At 40.4% G+C, this 27508-nt stretch overlaps 1 protein-coding gene and 1 long non-coding RNA gene across 2 annotated transcripts in view; one reads left to right on the top strand and one right to left on the bottom strand.

Annotated features, from left to right (window-relative positions):
- Nucleotides 1-6802: 6802 nt before the first annotated feature.
- LOC137378259 (translocating chain-associated membrane protein 1-like 1) overlaps nt 6803-27508 on the bottom strand; it is a 125205-nt gene continuing 104499 nt past the window's right edge. The window contains exons 7-11 of the mRNA XM_068048501.1: nt 24138-24208; nt 22460-22564; nt 18267-18410; nt 12840-13000; nt 6803-10406 (exon numbers count right to left, since the gene is read on the bottom strand). Coding sequence (XP_067904602.1) covers nt 10333-10406; nt 12840-13000; nt 18267-18410; nt 22460-22564; nt 24138-24208 — 555 coding nt within the window. The 3' untranslated portion in view covers nt 6803-10332. The remainder of the gene's footprint in view (nt 10407-12839; nt 13001-18266; nt 18411-22459; nt 22565-24137; nt 24209-27508) is intronic.
- LOC137378260 (uncharacterized) lies at nt 12846-14999 on the top strand. The gene is made up of 4 exons (XR_010976585.1): nt 12846-13025; nt 13134-13676; nt 13958-14020; nt 14795-14999. It is a non-coding gene; the product is annotated as an uncharacterized lncRNA (long non-coding RNA).

Below are 27508 nucleotides of genomic sequence, written 5' to 3'. Positions count from 1 at the left end.
ATAATGGCCAATTTACCTATCAACCTGCAAGTCTTTTGGCTTGTGGGAGGAAACCGGAGCACCCGGAGAAAACCCACGCAGACACAGGGAGAACTTGCAAACTCCACACAGGCAGTACCCGGAATCAAACCCGGGTCCCTGGAGCTGTGAGGCTGTGGTGCTAACCACTGTGCCGCCCGTGTGTTTCCACCTCGATACCTTGGAATTTGAGTTATTTCAATGCAATTTGCAGTGGCCATCTTAACTGCTTTCTTTTTTAAAGTTCAATTTAGGTTTCCAGCTTTCTCTTTAAAAGTTTAATTTGGGTTTCCAACCGATGAATTAAAAATCATTATTCAGCATAGCCTGTTCATGACAAAATACAAGTTTTCAGAGGACACAAAGATAGGCGGCATTGTGAGCAGTGTAGATGGGAACATAAAATTACAAAGAGATATTACTAGATTAAACAAATGGGCAAAACTGTGGCAAATGGATTTTAATATAGGCAATTGTGAGGTCATCCACTTTGGACATAGGTAGAAGCAGTGGAGGTCCAAAGAGACTTAGGGGTCCATGTATATAGATTATTAAAATGAAATTCAGAAGATTAAGGGGCAATTTGATTGAAGTTTTCAAGATATTAAGGGGAACTACGAGTATAGATAGACAGAAACTATGTCTGCTAGTCGGAGAATCTAGGACATAACCTAAAATTAGAATCAGGTCTTTCAGGAGTGAAGTTAAGAAACACTTCTACATGGAAATTGTAGTAAAAAAATTGGAACTCTTCTGCAAACATTTTAAACCTGAGATTGATAAATTTCTGCTATCCAAAGGTGTTAAGGTCATTGGGGCAAAGGCAGGTGCATGGAGGTAGGTCACAGATCAGCCATGATGTCATTGAACAGCAGAACAAGTTACAGGGGTTAAATGGCCAACATCTTCTCCAATGTTCCGATCACTTTGCTGGCTACAAGTGGGCCAGTGTAATATGCATGCAGTAAGCAGTGTTCCAAAGGTGAATAATTTTTAATGGACTGAATCTTGCTGGAAAATAACTGTATCATTAATGTACAATTGGGCCAGTATGTTCAGGGAATTAAGAGATACCCCATGAGTTGGGAATCTCCAGAACTTGCTGGTCGATTTACACTGCTACGCTGTTTGTGCAAAACCTTAGACTTCCCATTACTTTTAAGAACTTGCTGGATTTGCACATTAATTGCCCATCAACCTCTCTGGCTCTAAAAAGGAATGATTTAAATAGTTCAATCTCATTCCTGCATGTAGTCAATTGTTCAAGATTTTTAAAAAGTTTAAATTTTATTACTTTTCCTTTCAGTCTCCTCTCTCTTAAACCAATCTTTCCCTCCCTCAATTTCTCTTTCTGTATTTGATTTGCTAATTTACTCTCCATCATTCCTCTGTTTCTTTCTGAATCCTTAAGTATCATTGGTTAAGGAGGGGGAATTTTGGTAGTGCTGTTCACGGAGGTCACAGATGCCCTGTTGCCCTCACCATGGGGCGGCACAGTGGCGCAGTGGTTAGCACCGCAGCCTCACAGCTCCAGTGACCCAGGTTCGGTTCTGGGTACTGCCTGTACAGTGTTTGCGACTTCTCCCTGTGACCGCTTGGGTTTATGCTGGGTGCTCCGGTTTCCTCCCACAGCCAAAGACTTGCTGTTGCTAGGTAAATTGGCTATTGTAAATTGCCTCTAGTGTAGGTAGCTGGTAGGAGAATTGAGGGAAGGTGGGGACGTGGTAGGGAATATGGAATTAACGTAGGATTGGTATAAATGGGTGGTTGTTGGTCGGCACAGACTTGGTGGGCTGAAGGGCCTGTTTCAGTGCTGTATCTCTCTATGACCATGCCATAATCAGCTCATATTTCCAGCAAGTTACAGGGCAAAATTTCGAGCTGAAAAAAGTCTAACAAATGGCATATGCTGAGAGAGGCCCTGTTCCAGTAAGGTCCTGCCTAATATTCTGATGGATTAAGGATTAGTTAACAGGCAGGCAGCAGAAAGTAGGAATAAATGGGTCATTCTCCCATTGGCTGGCTGTGACTAGTTCGGTACTGCAGGAATCAGTGCTTGGGCCCCGGCTGTTCACAATATACATCAATGATTTGGATCTGGGGACCAAATGTAGTATTTCCAAGTTTGCAGATGACACAAAACTAGGTGGGAATGTATATTGTGAGGAAGATGCAAAGTGGCTTCAAGGGGATTTGGACAGACTTAGTGAGTGGGCAAGAACATGGCAGATGGAATATAATGTGGAAAATGTGAAGTTATCCAGTTTGGTAGGAGGAATAGATGTGGTGTATTTCTTAAATGGTAAGAGATTAGAAAGTGTAGATGTGCATAGGGACCTGGGTGTCCTTGTCAATAAGTCACTGAAAGCTAACATGCAGATGCAGCAAGCAATTAGGAAGGTTAATGGTATGTTGGGTTTTATTGCGAGGATTTGAGTACAGGAGCAGTGAAGTCTTGCTTCAATTGTACAGAACCTTGGTTAGACCACACTTGGAGTAGTGTGTGCAGTTTTGGTCCCCTTACCTTAGGAAGGATATTATTACCATAGAGGGAGTGCAATGAAGGTTCACCACACTTGTTCCCTGTATGGCGGGGCTGTCCTATGAAGAGAGATTGGGGAAATTGGGCTGTATTCTCTAGAGTTTTGAAGAATGAGAGGTGATCTCATTGAAACCTACAAAATACTTAAAGGGATAGACAGGGATGGTTTCCCTGGTTGGGGAGTCTAGAACCAGGGGACACAATTTCAAAATAAGGGGGAAGCTACTTACGACAGAGATGAGGAGAAATTTCTTTACTCAGAGGGTTGTGAATCTTTGGAATTCTCTACCCCCAGAGGGCTGTGGAAGCTCTGTCATTGAGTATATTTAAAGCAGAGATTGACAGACCTCTAAATAGAAATGACATATGGGGATATGAGGATAGCGTGGGAAAAAGATATTGAAGTGGATGATCAGCCATGGTCATATTGAACAGTGGGACAGGCTCGATGGACATAGCATCATGTCTCTCCTGACCTCGTGCTATGATTCAAAATTTGTAACATTGCTGTGCACTGGACTGGAGTTAAACTATCCCCAATGTGCAGCCTGAAGAACATGAGATTGCTACCTGTTGTGATACACAGACCAGAAAAGTCCCAGGGTTGACCTCTGATCTTTGTTATCAATCAAAGCAGCAGTGAAGTGGACTACAACCTGTCTCAAAGACCGTGGGCTAGGAGAGGGATGAGATCAACCTAGGTTTCTGATTCTGATCACTAGTATGCTGAAAAGTAGGTTAGGATATAACGTGGGATGAGCCAAGGTTGTAGGATTGCAGAGATCCAAAGTGATAATTGGAGGTTCCAGCCTAGAATTTCCTATTTCCCCAAGTTTTCCACCATGCTACTGCTGAAATTATGACAGAACCTGAAGATAATCCTTATGGAAATTAAGGGACACTCGATCAGTATGTGTTTAAATATTTCTCCCTAATTTCCGTGTACCATTCACAATGAAAATCAAAAAAAAACTTTAAATCCTTTATCTTTTTCAGTTATTAAAATTTTTATTTGACGAGCTTCGTTCAAGATTGCAGTGAAGATGTATACCAACTACCACATCCAACTGGAGTCAGAAATTACACTTGCATTGTGAATAATGCTGCAGATTTGTGTAGTACTTACTACTGACCACTGGGTGGTGTTTAATAGTATCTGATGATCTGTTGCAGTTCTTGGCGACCCCAGCAACAGCATCAAGCTGGAAGGAACGATTTTAATAGACCGAAAGTAGCCCTAAAATAGTTGTATTGCACATACCACCTTGTTACTCCCTCCATTCCCGTCTGCCTCTATTGGCCGCTTGGCATTATTGCATATAAATCAGGGTCCTATGACCTACACAGGACCTCGGGTTGCTAACCCTGCAGCATTGCCCAAGAGATTCCTGGAATTGAGGATTGATCACCTAAGCATTGTTGCTAGGAGCCTGGGAGAAAAATACTTTACATTTGCAAATGTTTGCGCCTGTGCATTTTAGTCACCTACGCATTTTAGTCACCTATGCAATCTGTAGTTGCAAATCCTGCACCCACCGTCATACCTGCTGCATGAATAACCCGTCTGTCCTCAGACGGTTCTTGCCTCCCATTTCAAGAAGCATCCTGGAATTTCTTCGTAGCTGGTTCTTCCCAGTCATTGTAGCTTTGCTAGAATTGCAGCAATTTTGTGCAGCGAGAACTGCCGTAAGAAAACTCCCAGAGTGGTTTCTACAAATTTCACTAACCAGCCTGCCACTGGTAAAAAAAAACTTGCTTTTATATTGTGCTTTTTCCAACCACACTGGAAGTGGTTAGCAAATTTTGCTACCTTTGGTCCACGGTGGCAATCTGTCCCTTGATGCAGAGCTCAATACATGCATAGAGCTACCACCTTTGGTGTACTCACAAAACGTGCATGGTTTAACATCAAGTTGACTCTTTGGGCCAAGCTGATGGTTTATAAGGCCTGCATTCTCAGAACCTTGCTGTATGGCTGTGAAACACAGGCGACTTACAGGAAAAGCAGCTCAATAATTTCCATCTTTGCTGTCTGCAGCACATTATGGGTATATCCTAGCAGGACAAAATCTCAAAGGCAGAGTGTGTTGGCACTAATCAAACAGAGATGGCTTCGGTGGATCAGATATGTCTGCAGGATGGAAGACAGTTGCATACCCAAGGTCCTTCTGTATGGTGAGGGAGATGGGGCCGGACGACCAGTGGCGCACCCAAAGCTCCGCCTCAAGGGCGTCAGGCTTCATTAATAGGGGCATAGAATACAAGAGCAAGGAAGTTATGTTGAACTTGTATAGAACACTAGTTCGGCCTCAGCTGGAGTATTGCGTCCAGTTCTGGGCACCGCACTTTAGGAAAGACGTGAGGGCATCAGAGTGAGTACAGAAAAGATTCAGTTATGAAAATAGATTGAAGAAGTTAGGACTGTTTTCCTTGAAGAGAAGGCGGAGGTGATTTGATTGAGGTATTCAAAATCATGAGGCGTCTAGATAGGGTAGCTGGAGAGAAACTGTTCCCACTCATGAAAGATTGAGAACGAGAGGGCACAGATTTGAAGTATTTGGTAAGGGAAGCTAAAGTGATGAGGAAAAACGTTTTCACGCAGAGTGTTGTTAGGATCTGGAATGCACTGCCTGAAAGTGTGATGGAGGCAGGTTCAATTGAAGCATTCAAAAGGGAATTAGACCGTTATATGAAAAGGAAGAATGTGCAGGGTTATGGGAGAAGGCAGGGGAATGGAACTGAGGGAATTGCTCTTCCAGAGAACTGGTGCAGACACAATGGGCTGAATGGCCTCCTTCTGTACTGTAACAATTCTGTGATGCAAAGGCCCTAAATGTCAACTATCACACCTGGGAGTCACTAGCTGGTAAAAGGAGAAAATGGTGACACATCCTGTAGACTAGTGTGCACTACCATGATGACCAGTTGCTACAGCAGCTTGGCAACAGACACTATCAAAAACACAGTAAACAACTTATCGCAAAAAGGGAGGAAGCAAGATACTGGAGCGTTTTCCCAAGGCGGGGCCCTTAAATCCTTTCAACAAAAGGAAAAATTTGAACTGGACTGGATGGCCAAGATTTTAAATATTTACAGTTTCTGACTGTATAGTTAGGGGAGCTTAGACAAAGGCTGTTAGTTTTAAAAAAAAAATCATATTCAGTAGCTTCGTGGACATACAGAATTATCCCAGGCCACTGTTGTGAAGATCTAACAGTTAAAACCTCTACAAGATGACCTGGTTTCTTCCAGAGCAATAGACTGCCATCTGGAAAATCTGTTACTTATCCAGGGAGTCCAGAAAGACAGCAACGTTATAAAATCAGTCACAGAATAAAAATGGAGATTCCATCAAAACTCCACAAACAAAATTGTCATAAGTAAGCTACCGTTAAGGATCTAAGTCATAAAGTACTTCAGCACAACAACCGTATAGATGTTTCAAATTAGAGCAAATAATGCACGAGTTCTAGATCTGATTATAGTCAGCCAATCCTTGTGAATGTTGCATTAACAAGACTGGATAGTCCACAGCTCAAGAACCACAACAGTTAAATTGTGACCCGTTTCTGTATCAATTTTCTGCCACTGGAAGATCCTCTTTGAGACAAAGGTTTGAACATCTGTTCTAATATCTCAGTGTCAAGTTTTGTTTGATAACGATCTTGTGAAGCGCCTCTGGACTTGTACTATATTAAAGGTGCTATATAAATTCAAATTGTTGTTGTTGATCCACTGAAGAAATTAATTTGGTCACCATTCAAGGTTGCCTGCAGTGACAGACTGCCAATTGAAGCTTTTGGATAATTATTGTAACATTCAGTGGAAAAAGCAACAGCTTCAAGGCCATTTCAGGAGCAGAGGTAGCAAATTGTGTGCACCCCATCAATTGCAGAACCAAGAAACTTTCAGCTGATTGTCTGGCCTAGGTTCCTTGCACAAGACAGTGCAATTCTATTTCAGAGCCAATTACATGAATTGTGTCAGAATTTCCATCAGGGGTTGTGCATCTTTACAGGTGGACTGATGCAACTACATCTAACTGCAAATTATGTGTACTGCATACCTTAAGTTATGTCTATAAATAACTGGTATTGTACATCTCTACACTCTATGTTTTTTAAAAAGTTGTCTTCCTCTAAAATAAATCACTTCACTAAACTGTCCCAGTCTGCAAAGAACATGCAGCATCTTTAAAAGTTCAAATGTCAAATTATCAAAAATCACAGGCAATTTAAAATGTCACGGATGAGGCAACAAGTTTATTTTCCAGGTTACAGAAATAGTGGTTTTATAACATCAGATACAAAATGTATGTTCAACTTACAAGACCCTGCCGCCAAACATACACTTACACAAAGAGCTTTGCATTTGAAGGTATGTTTGAAGTAGCAACTCAAAAATACAGTACTATGTTCTACAACCCACAACTGAATATAACAAAATGACAAACAAGGCAAAGTTAAATAAAAATCACTTTGAACTATCTTCTGTTGTAGAGAAAAAATGACTCCCACTTCCCTGGCCACAATTTCATCTGAATACAAAATTAAATGGACTGGGAACAAGAAGCTGTTACATTGATTCACAAAATGTAATCGAAAAACAAATTAACTACATTTACATGACGGAGTTTTGAAAGGCTTCGGACATTCAGGACTACTCTCATTTTAACTGTAACCGGCTAAGTGGTTATGCTTCATGTCATAACATAATAAACGTTAAGCTGTTGTTCACCCATAGTGCCCCCTTTTAAAAAAACAAATTTATTTATACATACTTGTAAGAAAATAGACTGGGAAATGACTGCTTTTTGAGATTATCTCATTGGAGTTTCAGTATTTCCTCATGGATAAGATCAATATTCTGGTCAGCTCTGCCCATCCTGTCACGCAGGATGTCCTGTCTCCCTAAAGTACTGATTAAGCACAGTAGCAATCACATTTTTCCAGTCTACAGAAAAAAAAATGCAACAATTGTCTGCATACAAATGTCCTAACAAACAAGAAGAACATAGCCCCTGTAACATAGTCCATTGTCACAGAGCTGGGGTACTACAATTAGGCTGAACACAGTGGTATCACTCTCAATGTGAAATTTTATCCTCCACTCTAAACACAAGAGCATGAGATAGTCTAACAGCATTTTATCAAGTATTTTATCTCCCTGTATGTTGATTCGACATGCAACATTCACTGCAGCGAGCAGGGATGAGAGAAACTTGGACTGTGCTCCAATTTAGGCACCAACACATTGTGTTAAATCAGTGTGCAATAGCGGGATTTATCTCAAACTTTGTTTTAGGAAACAATTCATGGAATTGTTCATAGTAGTTTACAAGAACCGTACAGCTTCCTATTTGCATAGAAAGACAAAACAGCTAAGTTTATTCTACTCAGTGGTTCATTATACAAGTTGTACACAGTTGATTTCGTATAAATGAATGGCTGTGTACATGGTGATTCAATATAGATAGATGGAAGTGTGAAGAGGTTTACATGGCACGTGTATGTTTCTTTTTCCATACATACCCAGTAATATGGCACATGGACAAATCATCTGTACACACCAAGTGTTTTGTTAAAATGATATGATGTGATTCAGTAAAATTGAATCAACATAGGCTTGTATATAAGGCTATTCAGTATGTAAGGATGTGTATACCTGGTGATCTGGTACAGACAGTTGGGAAAGTAAGCCTGTGTGTATACATGCTCATTTGGTACTAAAATCATCCCGTGTATGTGTATGTCCAAGGAATTCTGAGAAAGATAAATGGGTACATATACAAGACTCTATTTTTCATATTGGGCATCAGCTTGACCAAGGTGATTGGAGTATATGGTAGAAGCTAAAAAACAAACTAATAGGAGGTATCTTCCCATTGCACAGCTTTGTCAGAGTGGGGAATCGGTATAAGGTAATTTTTGAAGATGCACATAACTTGAACAGGAGGTGTCAGCCAACAACATATTCTGTGAAGAATCCCTTAGTTATCAATCACTATGAAGATACCCCAAAGTAAGGATTTGCTGCAAGAAATTACCCTAAACAAGGAATCTTACTAAAGAGAATGCCCAGAGACAATCAGCCTGTTGAAACCATTTAATTGCCTCTTTGTAGGAAATATTATGGGGCAAAGACTAAACTAAAGCAGATTTCACAGTGTGTTTAGAAGGTAATCTGTTTAAATTTTTTTTTTAAACTGTCATGTAAAATACTATTGGTGACAACTGTCATTTAGGACAAACTGGTACCAGAACCCACATCTTAAAAACAACAAAACAATTTTTTCTTTGATTAAAATAAACAATTCTTAAAAATGCTCTAAAAGCACAAGAAATTAAACGGTTGCTTTTGTTTGAGATGGGGGAAAAAAAGTGAAATGGACTAGGCATAGTTGTTAAACTTTGCTGCCTTTTCATGTTCAAACTACAGAACTAGACAACATTTGTCAAAGTTAAGGCACAGTCCCCATCATGCATCTATGGGCAAAGCACTATGCTGACTTAGGCTTGAAGCAAATAAAATGAGCAAGAACACAAACACAGACAGGAAAGGACCAATTTGCTCACTTAAACTTTATAAAAATAACCTCCCCCTTGAAGAACCATTTTGCCAGTTACAGTATAATTGTAACATGGTTGTTTTTGGCTGGTCATTTTTTTACATTTCACATCAAGGACACTTGAATAAAGAACTTTTGGGGGAGGGGTAAAAGGTTGGAGGTCATACATACATACACAATTTCTCAAAGTCACAAAAAAACAAAACCCCATATAAAAGTCTGGGGTATAAATGGCAGCATTTATCAATCCTTTTGAAAAAAAATCAAAAACAACAAAAATCCTCACTCTACAGTTTGAAGAAACTGTAGGAATTTTACAGCAAGAGATCAATTACACCAACCCAATAAAAAACGAATTGGAGCCAAAGCCTGTATTTATAGTGTGGACAACACTCAACAACGTGTCATTGGTATCTGCAGGGACATACTGATTCATTCGGGTCAACACATCTTTAGTGCAACACTGGAAACTGGTACATTAACAAGCGAGGGTGAAGTTGAGTTCTCTTTATGGTGCTATGGCAAATACAGTATGAGGAACTTGGTTACATTTTACATTTGAACTTGTCCTCAGTTTGTTCGGATCTGGGGTGCTCTTGTACTTCTTGAAATCCAAACAGCACAACAGACTCATTGCAAGGGGGCGGGGGGGGGGGGGGGGGGAGGGGAGACAATGCAAGAATAAATCAGTGAAGCTGTGATAGACCCAGTCTCCAGGTAATAAGACAATCTTCATATTTAATTCTGAACACATTGTTAGGAACTCCAAAATTCATGCCTGTTGCACTGGTAACATGGCCCACAACAGCCTTTGGTAAAGGCATCCGATTGGCAGATTTCTATCTCACCCCAATTACCACAGCCACCTTCCCATCATTTAGGTGTCCTCCAGTCTCCATCCAAAATTGACTAGCAAAACAAACTGCAGGCATACACGCCATCAGAGCTGAGCATTTACCACTCGAGGCCCATTTCAATAGCTGATCTGTTTGGTACAGTAAGACTACAGTGTTTCATATTTCACTCCCATTCATAAGGCTGCAAGGAGAGCCTCTCAACAGGGTTAGCCATCATTTTCTGTGCTCAACTCTGATCAGCAGATAGTGATGAAAGTAGAGTGGTTTAGGGGTGAGAGAGGATGGAATAGATATGTGATTATCACAGTTTTTTCCCCCTCAGATTTCCCAATTCTTAAAATCCAGCTTCATGAAGCTTTTGCTTTCCTTGCGCGTGGTGAGGTTCCACTTTCTGTCTTCACTGTTCCATTAGACGCATTAGCTGCAAAAACATTATAAAAATACAATAAGGTAACAAAAACTTTGTGCAAAAATATACACATACAAAATAGAGGTGTGGCCCTTATTAATAATTCCCATCAATCTACCCCATACTGAAATTAGATTCATATTCCTATTTAGAGATGGAATGGGTTACAGACCTGCCATCTATTCTTATCCTAGAAATCCAAGACGTTATTGGAGCTTCCCCTCTATTTCACCACTTAGTTGATGGGACTCAGTGCACTTAGGGGAACTTTCCTCCATGAAAAACTGGAAGTTATGTTATACCCCTACATTAAGGAACCTCAGAGCCTAAAGCATTTTACTTTATGTAGGCTGCCAAAACACACAAGAGTGACAGTAAATTATTAAATCTGTAGGAATAGTATGAAAGTACTGTTTCTGAGAGAAATGTATCTAGGGACATGCCAAAATACCATCTGCTGTAGGAATAGCATTCAGAAGTGTAACATTACATCGTAGTTGGCAGGAAAAAAGACAGAGGCGCAAGGGGAGAGCCAACTGTGCAGCAGCCCCGACAAACAAATTTCTCTGCAGCACCTGTGGAAGAGCCTGTCACTCTAGAATTGGCCTTTATAGCCACTCCAGGCACTGCTTCACAAACCACTGACCACCTCCAAGCGCGTATCCATTGTATTTCGAGATAAGGAGGCCCAAAAGAACTACAGATTAGAGTTATACAGCACAGAAACAGGCCCTTTGGCTCATTGAGTTCGTGCCGACCATCAAGCACCATCTCTTATCACCGCAACATCATATTCCCACTTGACTATCTGCACCTGCAGCTCAATAACCTTACTCACCACACGCTGTGCATTCACATACATGCACAGTAAATCTAATCAAGAATGGCAGTGAATTTACAGAGACAGCATGTAATAAAAACCCTCTGAATTTAGACGTGATTAATCAGGGATCCTAAATCCACAGTAATATTAAAAACAGGCAAAGAGAGCTGAAGCCAACTGGTACTGATTTAAATCAATTTTTTCCACTAACTTTTGATTTTTGCTTCACGAACAGTCAACGACTTGTAAGAATCAAGGTAAATTACTTGACTGGTTTCTCTTTTGCATGTCTTCTTTCTATCTACCATAAAACTTTAGATATGACAGATTCTTGCTGAACAGAAAGTGCAAGTCAGATATGCACAGAATTTTTTTCATGTGCCATCACATCTGTAAAACTCTGAATAGCTGTGAAAGGTTAAGCAGTTGAGAGAACAACGAAGGGATGAACATTACTGGAAGATGTTTGTGCCCACTTGGGCCTTTTCCAAAAAAGTGGAGCAAATGGAAAGAAAATAATTAGAGAATGGTTTATAAGCCACACGATAGGGAGTAGCCACTTGTTAAAATCAGTTAACAAGTTTGACAATTTTAATTGAATTTTTCAATGATATGAGAAATATCACGTGGGCCACGCAGGTAGTGGCTCATAGCATGGCCTGCCCCTGAGAAATTGACACAAGTCTGCTTACACAAATGACTTTCTCCCACGAGATCTTGTGTGGTATCACTCACGGTAAAGCAGGTGATATGTTGTTTTTTTAGGGACGGGAGATAGAACACAAGTTATTCTGGTAAGGTGCAGACATATATTCTTCTAAGGCATTAAAGTCCAACGGTTGGGAACTGAACACAGGTTCATGTTACTCAGATGTCGATACAATGTGATCCAAAGCACCAGAACATATATAGGACACTGTGACCTGAGAGTGACTCCATTGCTGATGCATACTGTACATGTCTACACGATGAGGCAGCACACAAGATGCTACAGGCTTGCACACAGACTGCACATCATGCTCATTAAAGTGCTTTTTTTTAAGCTTAATTAGAAGTCCTCACTATAACGTGGCTCAAGCAGCATTAAATACTTAAGGGGATAATAAAAGGAGCCTTCTTACTTCTGCTTGGTTCTTCCCCATTAGACCATTTTTTGGTGTTCCATTTATCTTTGCTTGTTCTTCAAAGGCTAGCTCTTGAAATAAGGTGTTATTCCTCAGATCATTATTGGCCCCAAAAGTACTTCAGCTGTAAGGACAGCTGTAACAAAGCCTGGTCTGTGACATCTGATGCACAGCAATATATGGTTTGTAAAGTATTTTGGGTAAAGGGGCTCTGAATTTCCACAGCATCTTCAGAGAAAGAGCCATTTATGCTGTTTTTTTCTGGCATTACTGCAATCTCCCACTCAAGTTGCAGCATGAAATTGGGACAATATTCACAGAAATTCAGTGTCATCTTCTTTAACTGTTTAAAAAAAAATACAGCTACTGTTCAGTGAATCATGCTTGTAAATTTAACAAAATGCTGAGCATGTTTTTGGTTTAGAAAATTAAATTGAGAAATGGAGAATGTAGGAAAGGGGAAAAAAAGTAACAAGATTTCCAGGTTTCAATACTGACCCTTGTTGTACTCCTTTTTTGAAGGCTTGTTCTTGGTATTAACTACTTTCTTTCTGGGGATCTGATTCTGAGTGTGTTCCCTCCACTTCTTCAGCTGGAAGTTAATAAACTTCCACATCATCCATGCTTGTGTTAGACAAATAGCTGCTAAGCAACTGATCCTGTTCAAACAAAGGAAATCCACAGGTCAGTTACTCAAACTAAAAACTTGCACAAAAACAAATGTAATCTAGAATGTAATGCCATAAGCTTGTTATATCACAAATGATAATAAATATCTTTGTACTATTTCAGCACAGAGTCATCTGTAAATATAATTTCAGCGAAGCATCTTTTAATTTAAACAAAATCTCTGTGGGTTGCACTGGTTGCAATGGAGTGGAAGCCAGTCACAATTCCCCATTAAGTGACTTTCCAATTGCCAGGGCAATTGAGAACAGCAATACAATATTTTGCCGAAAGAAAGGAGTAAAATTCAGAGGGACAGCAACACCAGACAGTCATCATACATCTCTTTGTGGCCAGTAACAGACAAGCATTTGCTGAGGCTTTGGAGTCAGCCATCTTCCTGCTGTCTTGATTAGAGGACAGTGAGAGACATTGAATTCTAAAGAGAAGGAGGAAACACAATGAAAGTTTTTTCTTTTCAAAAATAAAAGCTCAGATCTATTGCCATTCATTTTACATTGTTGCAGGAAGTGGATCCCATATTAAGAAACAAGGCTAAAATCAACAATCTTGAACTTAAAGGCCTGCTACCCGACGGGACCCGATGACGTGTTGGGTCTGGGTCGGGTTGCACTTCCGGGTCTGGCATTCGGACACGCTCTATCATAGGTTAGTGGCTCCACTGTTAATTTTTAATTTCTGGACTAGAAAGGTGGTTTTGTTACAGTTATTTTAAGCTTGTGCAGATCAACAAGTGAAAATTGGACGGTAAGTTAACTGATGGTTGGTTCGGGCCGGGCCGGATGCGGGAAAAAATGGAAGGACTCGGGCCGGGTGGGGCGCGGTTCTATCAGGCTCGGGTCGGGTTTTTTTTTGCAGACCCAAACAGGCCTTTACTTGAACCTTCTGTAGGAATTGTTTCACTAAAACATTACTTTGCATTTTTACAGTACCTCATCACATTTCATAGAATGGGTCCAAAATTCCTTGCAGAGTGTTGAATTATTCTGAAGGTAAGTTGCAGTTTGTCTCGCCGTGGGAATCAGTCGCGACCTGACGAGGCAAGGGTGGTCATTTGGGAGAGGGGGGGTGGTGGGAGAGAAAAAGGGGCATCTTTGGTCCTGGGCGTGGCTGGGGAAGCGGGGGCGGCCCTCAATCGGTGCACTGAGTTGTTGCCAGATATCACTGGGCGACCTTTCAAGTCTACCAGATGCCCGCTTGCCATGGGTAAAATACCCGTGGAGGCAGGCGAAGGCCCTTAAGTGGCCGTTAAGAGGCCACTTAAGGGTCTTGATTGGCCTGGGGCGGGTGGCCCATTTCCCGCCCCCCGCGGCCTACGTTAAGTGGGACGGAGGTGTAAGTGGGCCAGGAAGGCTTCCTGGAGCCTCCCACTCATTATTATGCCACCCCCCTGCCACCATCCGGCTCGCTGGGGTAGCGTAAAATTCTGTGCCAGTCTGCATTCTGTACTTAATTCCTGGAGAGAGGTTAGAATCGACAACTGTCCAACTCAGATACAAGAAGCTTCCAGATGAGCCAAACTGATTCTACGTGATATCATAAGCAGCGTTCTTAGTTTTTAAACAGATGGAATTTGTCTATAGAATCCTTGAGGATTCATCAAGTCAGGGGAAACTGATTTGCGCAGAAATGTTTCACATGGCCTTTTGTTTTACATTCTTACACTTCAAGGAGCTTTAAAATACTCTGCAGAAAATGTGGACTCTGAACTGTAACCCTGATAATTATTCTCCCCCAGTGCTGCTAATTTCTTCTTCTCTCTAAAGGCACTGATTTCTAACAATATATGAGAAAAGAGTGTTGCCCCAAGCTGAAATCCATCTGAAGGATGAACTTCATCTTAAAGAAAAAGGAAAACCTCCTTCCTAATTTACTCACCCTCTTCAAACAATAGAACAACAAAGTAGAAAAAGAAATGTTTGTAATTCTTTGGATTTAATGTTGATACCAACTTGGAGCATGGAATTGATAAAATGCATATCTTTGTGAACAGAGTGATTCAAATAATTCCTGAAAAAACCCACGAGGGTTACTTTCTCCTTGAAGAGTCTAAAAAAACCCACATTTGATAGAGGTAGCTGAATGAACAGAATGAGCTTTGATTCTGCCTCATAATTCATGACCAGCTAACATACAAAGAAAGTCTTTCCATTAACCATCGCAAAGCACAATGTTCACTCATGAGGTGATCTTGCACAGCAAAATAAGCTTGGCAATTAATGACAAGTTATGTTTTAACAAAGAAATAAACTCCAGTATTCAGCCTTTTTAAAAATGGAATTAAAGTATTATTTCAAAAGCAATAAGTAATTAGCTAATAAAAACAGAAAATACTGGAGATGCTCAGCAGGTCTGGCAGCATCTGTGGAGAAACAATTAATGTTTGAGGTCAATGACCTTTCATCAGAATCAGGTTCTGATGAAAGGTCATTGACCTCAAACATTAACTCTGTTTTTCTCTGCACAGACGCTGCCAGACCCAAGTATTTCCAGCATTTTTTATTTTTATTTCTGATTTCCAGCATCAACAGTATTTTGCTTTTGAAGTAATTATTGTACTTCTATCTGCATAACAAAAAAATTAACGTAATAGAATTTATCTAAGATTGCAGAGACCAGATACTTCATAGAATTTACAGTACAGAAACAGGCCATTTGGCCCAATTGCTCTATGCTGGTATTTATGCTCCACCTGAGCCTCCGTTCACCTTACTTCATCAAATCCTGTCAGCATATCCTTCTATTCCTTTCTCCCTCATATACTTACCTACCTTCCCCTTAAATGCACCTGTTATTTGCCTCAACTACTCCTTGTGGTAGCAAGTTCCACATTCTAGCAACTGTCTGTTTTTTGTTGGTCTTTTCTCCATAGAGAAGGAAACGTTCTAATGGAATATCACCTAGGCTACCCTCATGATAGTTGCCAGTTAAGTGTGACAGCATGATTTCCTCCAAACCTTTTAAATAAGAAATCCTGGGAAAAGTTACATATTGGGTTCTAAAGCAGTTCTCTCAAATGCTAAACATTTTGACAGATCTGCTGCAAAGGCATAAAAAACAATGGTTATTTAAAGCTCAGGCACGAATCAAGAGGAGTAAATTTTTTTGACATTTTCAAAAATTAGTGGATGGGTAATAATATTTTCTCCACATTTGAAAAAAATTGAAATTGTACCTTAACATATTTGGGACATAACAGATTAAAAAGTAAAGTAGAAAACAGGTTAATATGGTGAAAAATGTCTAACTGGATAGTGCTCCATCATATTATTCCAGGGAATAGGCTTCATTGGGCTGGTCAGTGGCAGCCATAAACAATGGCGGCATGCATGCGCGAGCTGTACTTTGCGGAGCCACGCAATATTCTGCACGGCAGTTCATTTAAATGGGAGGGGTGGACTGCCCACCCCGATGACGTGGAGGGGGTGGGCTGTCCGTCCCCGGCAATGGCGTCAGGCGCCATTGTGCAGGCACCGACACCGTTTTTAAAAGGGCTTCGAGCCCTACATAGCCATTTAAAATTGAAAGGGATATTTTTAATTAAAAATTACATAACTTGATCCTGACCCTCTCCCACCACTCCCTCCCTCCCCCACAATAACCATAGAATTAAGTACCTTCCCTCTCGCCCCCCCACCCCTCAAGACACTTACCTGGTGCACCTGACCTTTGCCCCCCAACACAAAGTTCGTAAACTCTAAACTTTACCCCTTCCCACCATCCCCTAGACCAAGTAAATTACTCTGATACCACTCAGCGCCCCTCTCCAGTACAGAGAAACTTACCTGCTACCCCTCCCCACCAGTGTTCCACCTTGGATCTCCGAAGGCGCATGAGTGCAAGTCACAGGCGCCAGTTTCAGAGCTGAACGGACAGCGGGAGCGGGTAAGTAATTAATTCCTTCATTTGCATTTTAAAAAATATATAAATTTGGCTCCCATCGCTGAGGGGCGGGGGACCGCCAGGAGGCCTTGCCGCTGCCAGCAATATTGGGCTGGGCCTTCCCTTGGTGGGCCTCTACCGGAGATATTTTCCGGCTCTCTCCCACGCCACGATCCCCGAGGTCGGGGGGGGGTGGGGGGGGGGGGGGGCGGCTGTATAATCCTGCCCATTATTTTTCTATATGATCGAGATGAATGCATTCGGCATTATGTTTTTTAAACTTATGGATGGTAACAAATTGTGTGGTAAATCAGGATTTTTGAAGTTAAAAGCTAGTTTTCAATTATCTAAAAGTATTGACAACACATGGCAACAACTGTAAACACAAATGTGTTGTGGTTTAAACATAGATCTGTACACTAGAAGCTTAAGGGATTGATGCTGAGACCATTAAACTTTAGTGAGAGCACACAGTATCTACTGTCTACTGCTATACTTGCAAAAAGATAGTAAAGTAATGGAAAGGATTCAAAGAAGGCTTTTAAGATCATTGAGGGGTGCTAAGGAAGCTAAACCTATTTGCACTAGATAAATGAAGATGAAGGTGGTGACACACCTACTTTAAAATGAACTTATTTGCATTTAAGAGAGGGCAACCTGTGCAATGACCTGCCACTGACTATACAGGATTTACTCTAGCTAAAGAAAACCAATGACACAAAAATGAGACTGGAAACAAGGTGGTCGTGGGGAAACAGGAATTCAGGGGATGCAATGCCGCCAACCAGCAGCTTGGGAAAATTGGATTTCTTGGAATCAAGAAAAGCATAATTTAGGCTAAATTTGCAACTTTTCTGTACCATTAATATATGCTAGCAGACCTCCAGTGGCAATTTATGTGCACAATTTCCAGTAGGCTGAGTTACCAATCTCAGCAATGTTACTTTGTAAAGCGCCTAAGCACAGATCAAATACTTCCCCACAGAAGAGGAGGAAAAACTCAAATGAAAGGTTACCTGGGTTGCCCTTTCAAAACAGCTACCAACTAGTTAGCAAGGGGTACTGGTGACGTTCCAGTGGTCAACTTGGTCACGGACAATACAAAGCAGTGAGACATGAACAAAAGTGAAAGAGCAGCAAAATACTTTTCTAAAACAAATACTCGCCATGAAGGAAAATAACATGTAACTAAGCCATATACTTAACACTAAAATGTCAGCAATTCATAACCCAAGAATTAACCTAACAGAAACCCATACCCTTAATGTTAAAATAACATTGCAAACATATCCTCATTCCAACAACAGCAGGTATGACTGTTTTTCAAATGTTAGACTCCATAAGCCAGTTACCTACCTAACAGTCAACGTGTTGAAATTTCCATTTGCTACTGAGAAGTCTTGATTCTCTGCTCTCGCAAGGCCAAAGCCAAAAGTGAGGACAGATAGAGTCAGAGTGAGGAGGCGAGCCATTACAAAAAGTAGAGCCCAGAGAGTGAAGCTAAGGAGAAGAAAACACATCTTTAAGATTAATTGCTAAACCTTATTGATGAAGATGCTTATATCATCTTTTTCTGGTACTCATTCAGCACATTGTTGTATCAAATATATCCTAAGTTCCAGTGATCATCAGTTATTTGTAGCATTCTAACCAAACAGCACAATTTATTAGCATACTGTACTTTTCCATCTTGTCTTAACTATTGTGTAGCAAAGCAGCCCGCTCAAATAACTGTTAAGAATTTCTTCCTTCATTCCTCTAAATTTTAACCTCATGACACCTTTTTACTGACCCCCCAACCAGTGGAAACAGTTTTTCCCATATTCACCTGATTTAAACCCATAAATTTCAAAATCTAGATTAAATCTGCTCTTATCTTTATTTGCTCTAGTAGTGATAGTCCCAAGTATCTCACGTCTCTCTTCATAACTATAGTTCTCCACACTTGGTATCATCCTGGTGATTTTTTTATTCTTTCATGGGATGTGGGCGTTGCTGGCAGGCCAGCATTTGTTGCCCATCCCTAACTGCCCTTGAACTGAGTGGCCATTTCAGACAGCAGTTATAAGAGTTAACCACATTGGTGTGGGTCTGGAGTCACATGTAGGCCAGACCAGGTAAGGACAGCAAATTTCCTTCCCTCAAGGACATTAGCTAACCAGATCTATGCTGTATGCTCTTTATGGCTTTGCATCCTTTCAATAGTGGAGCATCCAAATTGCACGAAGTACTTTTATCTAACCAATATTATGAACATATTCATCATCATCATCTCTTTGGTCTTGTACGTTATTCTGCTAACTATAAAACCCAAAATGCTATTAGGTTTTTGTGGCTTTATTGAACTACACTCACTTTCAAGGGATTTATGTTCATACTCCCTCGATCTCCCTGTTCATCCAGACTTCATTTGAGTGTATATTCTGGTTCTTTGTTTTTCCTCCCAAAATGTATGATCTCACACCCCTGCACATTAAAATTTATTTGCCACAAGGCTGTCTATTTTACTAACCTATCTCACTGAAGCAAAAGTCTTCCTCACAATTTTTACACCACCTACTTTATGACATCAACAAATTCTGATATTGTGTTCCTTATAGTCTAAGTCCAAATCATATATCGAGAATAAAAGTAGATCAAGTACAGCCCCCCCAAACCTGCATCAAACAATTCCCCAAACCAACACTCATCAACCCTAACCCTTTGTTTTCTGTCATGTCAGCCAACTCATAACTAATTAGGCCAAAATTAGAACAAAAAATACGCATTCAACATCTGTAATGACAAAAGGCAAGTAATGGTGTTACACTAGTTCAGCATATCGTCTCTCCCTTCTTCAACAACTGTGGTACATTGGCTATCCTCCAGTGCCCTCTACACAGTTTGCATATCTAAGGAAACTTGAAAAAAAGCAGTCAGAGCTTCTTCAATCTTCTAACTTTCTTCAACAGCAGAAGGTGCATGCTATCAGAATCCAATGGTTTTCTGCCAATTTTTCCAGAACCAATTCCTCTTATTAGTTATCTTGAACAATTGTTCTATGTTCACCTCTTGTACACCTGCATTCACACTTCTATTATTGACAAAAACAGACACAAAATAATTAATATCTCTGCCATACATTCTTACAGTTAGATTTTCCCCTTCACCTTTGAGTATTTCCACCCCTTAACAAATATTTGACTTTGTGTCTTTATAAAGGTCATTATTTCATTTTATATTATCTGCTGGTCTCTTTTCATATTTCCTTCAAATCTTCCTTTTTATCTCACCACTACTCTTTCTACATCCCTCATGGTTTGTCTTAGTTTTATCATGTTTCAGTATTAGTTTCAGTATTGTTTTAATCTTGCTATTGGTTCATAGAAATCTATTCTCTCTTGCACTCCCTCTTTGCCTTATAAGAATATATTTACTCTGCGTTCTTCCCATCCCCTATATTTGAAGATCTCCCAGTTGCTGTTTGCTGATATTTCTCCTCCATTATTTTGGGCCAGGTTGCTCATTACCTCAGTCTATAATGACATAATTATGTCATGGTCACTATTTTGCAACTGCTACTTGTCCACTTCATTTCCTCGAACTAAATCGAGCAATGCTTCTTTTCTTGTTGGCCAAGAAACACACTGGGAAGCAGTCTGAGATGCATTCTGAAAAGCATTTTCTACTTTGTCCACATACTCTACCTCACTTGGGTTATTTTAAAATGTTGTCTAAAATAAAAGCAAATTATTGCAGATGCTGGAAATCTGAAATAAAAACAAAGTGCTGGAAATACTCAGCAGGTCTGGCAGCATCTATAGAGAGAGAAACAGAGTTGACATTTCAAATCGGATATGACTCTTCTTCTGCTGCCAGACCTGCTGAGTATCTCCAGCACTTTGTTTTTATTGCAATGTTATTGCCTTCCTGCTTATAGATACCTCTCTGAACTGTTTGCAACTCTTCTCTAAATGATTTCCATTGTTTTGCAGTCTGCAATGTACACTGAGAACTATCATTTCCTTTCCTATTCTGTAATTCTCACCATATAGATTTTGGCATATCGCAATCCCCAAGAATATCCTTGCATTCTAGCACCGTAATAAAACCCTTGATTAATACTGACAACTCACCTCCTTTTCTCCTCTCTCTCTCTCCAAAATAGCATAAACTGGATTATTATGTTTGTAGTCCTTCCCAAACCTAAATGCTTTTATACCAACATTTTAGTTATTAATTCAAATTTATTTTCAATGCTTTGCACATTCAGATGCTATTTTAATTTACTTTCATGGCATGTGAGCGCTGCTGGCAAGGCCAGTATTTGTGCCTATTCCTAATTGCCCTCGAGGTGGTGGTGGTGAGCCACCTACTTCAACCACTGCAGTCCATCTGGTGTAGTTATACTCAAAGTGCTGTTAGGAAGGAAGTTCCAGGTTTTTGACCCAGTGACAGTGAAGGAACGGTGATATAGTTCTAAGTCAGGATGGTTTATGGCTTGGAGGGGAACTTGCAGATAGTGGTGTTCCCATGCGTCTGCTGAATTATCATTCTAAGTGGTAGAGGTCGCAGGTTTGGAAGGCGCGGTTGAAGGAGGCTTGGTGAGTTGCAACAGTGGATCTTGCATCTTGTACACACTGCTACCACTGTGCACCAGCGATGGAGGGAGTGAACGTTGAAGGTGGTGGATGGGGTGTCAATCAAGTAGGGTGCTTCGTCCTGGATGGTGTCGAGCTTCTTGAGTGTTGTTGGAGCTGTAGTTATCCAGGCAAGTGGATAGAGAGTATTCCATCACACTCCTCACTTGTGACTCGGACAGACTTTGGGGAGTCAGGAGGCGAGTTACTCGCTGCAGAATTCTGAGCCTCTGACTTGCTCTTGTAGCCACAGTATTTATTTGGCTCGTCCAGTGAAGTTGCTAGTTTCATATTTGAACCTGGCTGCAATTTCTTTGGCATGGTGGCTCAATCTTTTTCTTAGTTTTCTCATTTAACTTTGTCTTCTGTCCCTGTCACAACACTGTTTTTACTTCTAGTACCGCAAAGCAGCTTTCATCCTCTTTCTCCTCTGTTAATATTTCCTCACTATTTATTTCAACTGTACTTTAAACTTCTACACCTACTATTTTATTACTCTGTTCTTCCAATCTTAGAATTTCCCCACAACCTACATGTACTAAATTAGGGTAGTCCCAATCAGTCGTCACTGATTATGCGACGGTCTTGACAGAATTTTTTTTTTTTTTTTTAAACGACTAGTGACGTTAATTGAAATTGTTCTTGGCCTCATCAGAAATTGGCACTTGTTGGACAGCTATCAGGAACAAGCAGATTTTCCACTACCTAACCTAGGGCTGTTGTGGCTAATTATTCTAGTAGTGCTGCCCTTACTTAGATCAGCTAACTTGGATTGAAGGTGAATCCCACTAGCTTATCTACTTCCCGGATAAATTTGCTGCATCATGGAGTGAGCCCCCGACGAATTATTTTAATGGTGAAAAGAGAAAAACATCTGGTTGTACACCAAATTGTTCATACATCTAAAAAGGTCCACAGAACCAGTCTTACCCCTTTTGTTTGTTTTCATCACTGAAGTAGAATAATCGTGATGCATGAAACAAGAGCTCTACCAAGTAATGTGGCACCAAAAGAATCAAGCCCAATCTGTGAAGACTGCAAGAAAAAAAAAAATCAAAAAGGAAATCAAACTTAAATATGGTACGAGAATGCTGTATATTTCTAAATGTCATGTTGAACTGTTACTTTTATTCTAAACAGAACACCCACCTTGAAACAGCCACATCCACATAGTGTCGTCCATTAAACTAGTTATCACAGGCATCAAGAGTGACTTAAACTTGAAATTATCACAAGGACATTACAAAAGGACAGTCAAAATTTATCAGATTGGACATAGTTAACTTTGCCATTACTGTACTCGAGAAACACAGCAAAAGAGGGGATCAATGCAGTGCATAAGATATTACAAAAAGTAAGTAATTATTTGGAAATAAAACCCTCACTGTCCATTTGTTCAAAATCATCAATAACATTACAAGAAAACCCATCTGTCTGTTGGCAAGCACTCCTCGTGAGTGGATTGTCAGTTCCTAACTTGGCCTAAACCAAATGTCAGAAGTAGAACTTCTTACCATCTGAGGCTTCTTAGCAAATTCAGTGTGTCTGACCAGGCAAGTGTCAAACATTGGTCACACTACTCTAGAAACTAGTTAAGAGAACTTTCTTTACTACATCCCTGCTGACTAATTTGACATTGGGTTTAATATTTCCTAAGCAAAAAATATATCATGCAAATTCATTGTACCGTATTCTAGCAAGTAAATGATATGCTTAAAAAGTTAATGGGGAAAAAATCCTTCTCCTTAAACTAAGATAACTTAAAAAAAAACTCTAGTATACAACCAATGGATGGAATGCATCAGAGCAACAGTCAAATTTCTTATATTTATAAATTGACTGAAGCAAAAAGATTGGAGAATGAGAAAATGTGCCAGTAATCCAAGTTGGACTAAACCTTAGCAACACCACTATGGTCAGGTGCAAGTTAAAATATGAAGATCCATCCTGGAGGCTACAATATAATCTATTTGCTGTATATTCCAATACAGTACAATGGAATTTAAATTATTCCTGCTCATATTATCCACAAGAATTCTCAGAAGTCAATATCAGCAGCCTGTTGCAGAGAGGATCACACTGAACAGCTGCGCACAATGGGCTGACGAGCCACTTTCACTGTGTACCACTTCTTTTGAAATCTTTTAGTAATATTCTCTAGCATCTAAAAATTTGAAAAGAAATAGAACGCAAGGAGAACAATGTGTAAAAAGGAGCAGAGGGCCAGTGGCAACAGTTAGGAGAGACCACTAGAGGAAAGGGATGCAAGAGAAGTGCACTGATCAACAGGTGGCTCTCCTTACATTGTTTCTTTTCAAAAAAAAACTTTTGTGAGCTTAAGAATAACTCTATGAAGATCTGAAAAGAAACAAGACACAAGGAGGGTCATAAACAAGGTGCTTCTTGCACCCCTGAACAGTATCAGTGTGCTCCTTCTTTAAGGGAATCTCAATTACCCACCATTTTCTGCACTACAATAGGGTGGACGATAAAGAGAAAAGAAATCCTTTTTGGCTAATAATCAAAGTTCTGCCATACAAAAATAAATCCGAAATGTGATTATAACTAATTTAAAAATTACTACATTAGGCACAAGCTAAAAACTTACTTTAATATATAGGCACCAGTGATATGGAATATGTAAAGGCAAATGTAGTACAGCTGTCGAGCGATATCCTCCTGTAAGAATTAACAATTTAAAACACGTGAGGAACAGAAATTAAAAAATAGAGAAGACAGTATGTATGCCATGTAACAGGTGCAGATTGGCCTCAATTTTCCTAGAGGGTTTGTTCCCAGTACCAGCCATGTCATCAGATGATGATGCTGAGAGAAAACCAGGTGCTTTCCTACAGGCAGGGAGAAGTCAGGAGTCTCACTTCAACCATCTTGCAGTAAAGATGAAGAATGGGATTAGTGGAAGCTTTGGAATAGATTGCTCAGCTGTCTGGCTGCCTGTTCTCTTACTTGAAGAATGGTGTGGGAGGACTTCAAGAAAGGAACACAAAAATCAAAACTTAATTTAGCAGTAAAATAAATGATACATTAATGATGCAACAAAAGGAGCCCACACGTTATTTCCTTTCATTCAAAATCATTCTATATATTCTTGAAACTGATTATCTTTAAACCAGAATTTCAGTCATTATTTAGGATCTATTTATTGTCCTCCATATTCTAGAAGCATTCACATTTGGGCGGCACAGTGGCGCAGTGGTTAGCACTGCAGCCTCACAGCTCCAGGGACCCGGGTTCGATTCCGGGTACTGCCTGTGTGGAGTTTGCAAGTTCTCCCTGTGTCTGCGTGGGTTTTCTCCGGGTGCTCCGGTTTCCTCCCACAAGCCAAAAGACTTGCAGGTTGATAGGTTAATTGGCCATTATAACTTGCCCCTAGTATAGGTAGGTGGTAGGGAAATATATAGGGACAGGTGGGGATGTTTGGTAGGAATATAGGATTAGTATAAATGGGTGGTTGATGTTCGGCACAGACTCGGTGGGCCGAAGGGCCTGTTTCAGTGCTGTATCTCTAATCTAATCTAAAAAAATCTAATCTTCAGATCAAATCATGGACACTTCTCTGAAGTGGAGCAAAGAAAAAGTTTCCAAAACATTACTTCCATCTTTTTGTGCTGTCAGCAGAATATTTCTGTTCAATGAATAAAAACATATTACAAACACATTAATCATTTAGTATAAATTTACACACATGTATTAGTGGGCTGTATCTCACTTATGTACAAATAAAATGCCAAAATTATATGCAAATTAATTTGAATCCAGTAACTATTGTTTTTCTTGGATCAGTTGGGCATCTGGCAGATCAGGAAAATATCATGGTTAAGAGTCTCCAAACCAAGTGTCATGCTAGGCCCCACCTGCCAAGAATGAGGTACATCAATTTTGTCATGAACATTGATTTTTAACTGTTGTTGGAGCGAGGAAATCACTTGTTAAACAGATCAGCCGTGGCTGGAAAAAACATTTACATACCAACAGTCATCGAAGGTGAGGAAACGCATTCCAGAGAGTGCTAAGGAGGATACAATCCACAAGGGGCAGGACTGGTTAGACCAGCTGGTTGCATAACTACCTGGCTTTTCTAGGGCTTTCTTTTGAAGTGGCCACAGAGAGTTGGAAGTCAGAGTGTCTGTTTGCTCCTGGACTGAAGATCTCTCTCCTGTCTGCTTCCATCTCTCTTTCTCACAAGCCTCTGAATCCACTGAAGACACACGAACCCCAAGAGAGAAAAGCCTCTTACAGCGAAAAAGGTTTAATACTGGGCCCCAACGAAAAGCAAGATCTACCTACAATCAAGGACTCTACAGTGAGCTTGAAGAACCGTAACAGCAACTCTTCAGATATTGCCTCAAACTCTTCCACTTTATTTTTCTTCAGCTCTTTTCTGTCTCTATTTGCATGTGTGTATCGTGTATGCATGCTAGCATAGGCGTGTTGTGTATCCGTAGGTGTTAACCGAATTAGAGTTTAAGTTTAATAAATTTCAACTTTTCTTCTTTAAACCTGAGAAAGCCAGTTTGTGCTGGTTTTTTTGCCTTGTAACTGGAAAGTGGTGAACAAGGATTCACCAAGGGGGAGCTAAAAAAAACACGGTGTGTTTAAAATTAAACTCTGTTAGTGAGCCCAGGTGAAGGCTGAAAGGGAACCCTAGACCTCTCTCACCTGGTTGTAACACATCAATACAGGCAGCTTCAGTTTGCTTGCCATGGAACACACTCACTCATTCTTGACACAGGGATATATCCCACATAGCCAAATTCAGTTCATGTGCAGAAGGCTTAGAGATCTCCAACTGTGCACAGTAGTACTACTAATGTCTAACTAGCTAAATCCACATAGCTTCTCAGCATAAAGCTCTGCTAAAGCTGCTTGTCCAGCTGGGAACACTCTATCCATGATATATTGGACTGTAAGATTACCTGGAGGAACAGGGATGAATCACTGCCCCAAAAGACAGAGCTCTAGGTCAAATTCTTGAGCCAAGCTACATAGCCAATTATTAACAGTGCCCTTGGAGTACTGCAGACTTGCCTGGTTCAGGTAATGGCAGTACCTTGTCTGCCAAAAATGTTGACTTGGTTCCACTGGCCATCATGCTAGCTTGGATTCAACTCAACCTCACTTATCCCCCCTAAAGAGGATAGTCACTAATTGGTAATTAGATAACCAGCACATATGGATTTGATTCCTCTCCAAATGGATCATGGTTACCAGAAGCTGTATGATGATACATCAATAATCATCATAAAACATCCAAGTTCACTGCCACTATCCTTCTGACCACAGCATGGAATCACTGAATGGAGAAGCTGAGCTGCACAGCAACTTTGTTATCGATGCAACCCGGTTGTAACAAGTAGTAAATCCTAGATAAATGAAATCCAAATAATTCCTTCCAGTAGCTGTTGTGCCAAGCCTCCGTTTCCTCCTCAGATACATCTGCCTTCCACATGTTTTTGTAAACTAAACCCATCAAATTCATCTCAGCCCTTAATGCCAGACTCAGGCTAGTTGAGAGGTACATTGCATAAGCAGCAATGCCAACTCTGATGTCAAATCTCACATGCCCCAAAGAAAGAGATGGTCACCAATTCTTTGCTCCTGCATTCCCATAACTAGCTTGATCTCTTGCCAGCATGTTTTATTTACCCTCTTTATTGTGACCTTAAAACAGAATCAACTTGCATTTATGTAGCTCTGTAGAAAAATCACCTTCAGAAAAGAGTGGGCCTCGAGCCATTGCTTGAGGCTTAGGAAAAGTGACCGAAAGCTTGGTCAAAGAGAGCTGTTTTATGGCTTTCAAATTTGGTGAGGGTGAGAGGGGGGGTTGGGAGAGAGTTTCAAGGAACAAGATAAAGACAACTGAATGCTCTACCACTGAAAGAAGAAAACACAAACAAGAGGTCAGAGTGGGCAGATCAGAGGACATGGAGATCACAGAGCTGGAGAAGGTTGCAGAGG

Source organism: Heterodontus francisci, chromosome 16 (assembly GCF_036365525.1).
Source record: "Heterodontus francisci isolate sHetFra1 chromosome 16, sHetFra1.hap1, whole genome shotgun sequence".
Classification (NCBI taxonomy): domain Eukaryota; kingdom Metazoa; phylum Chordata; class Chondrichthyes; order Heterodontiformes; family Heterodontidae; genus Heterodontus; species Heterodontus francisci.
This window is presented reverse-complemented; position numbering and strand designations above follow the sequence as displayed.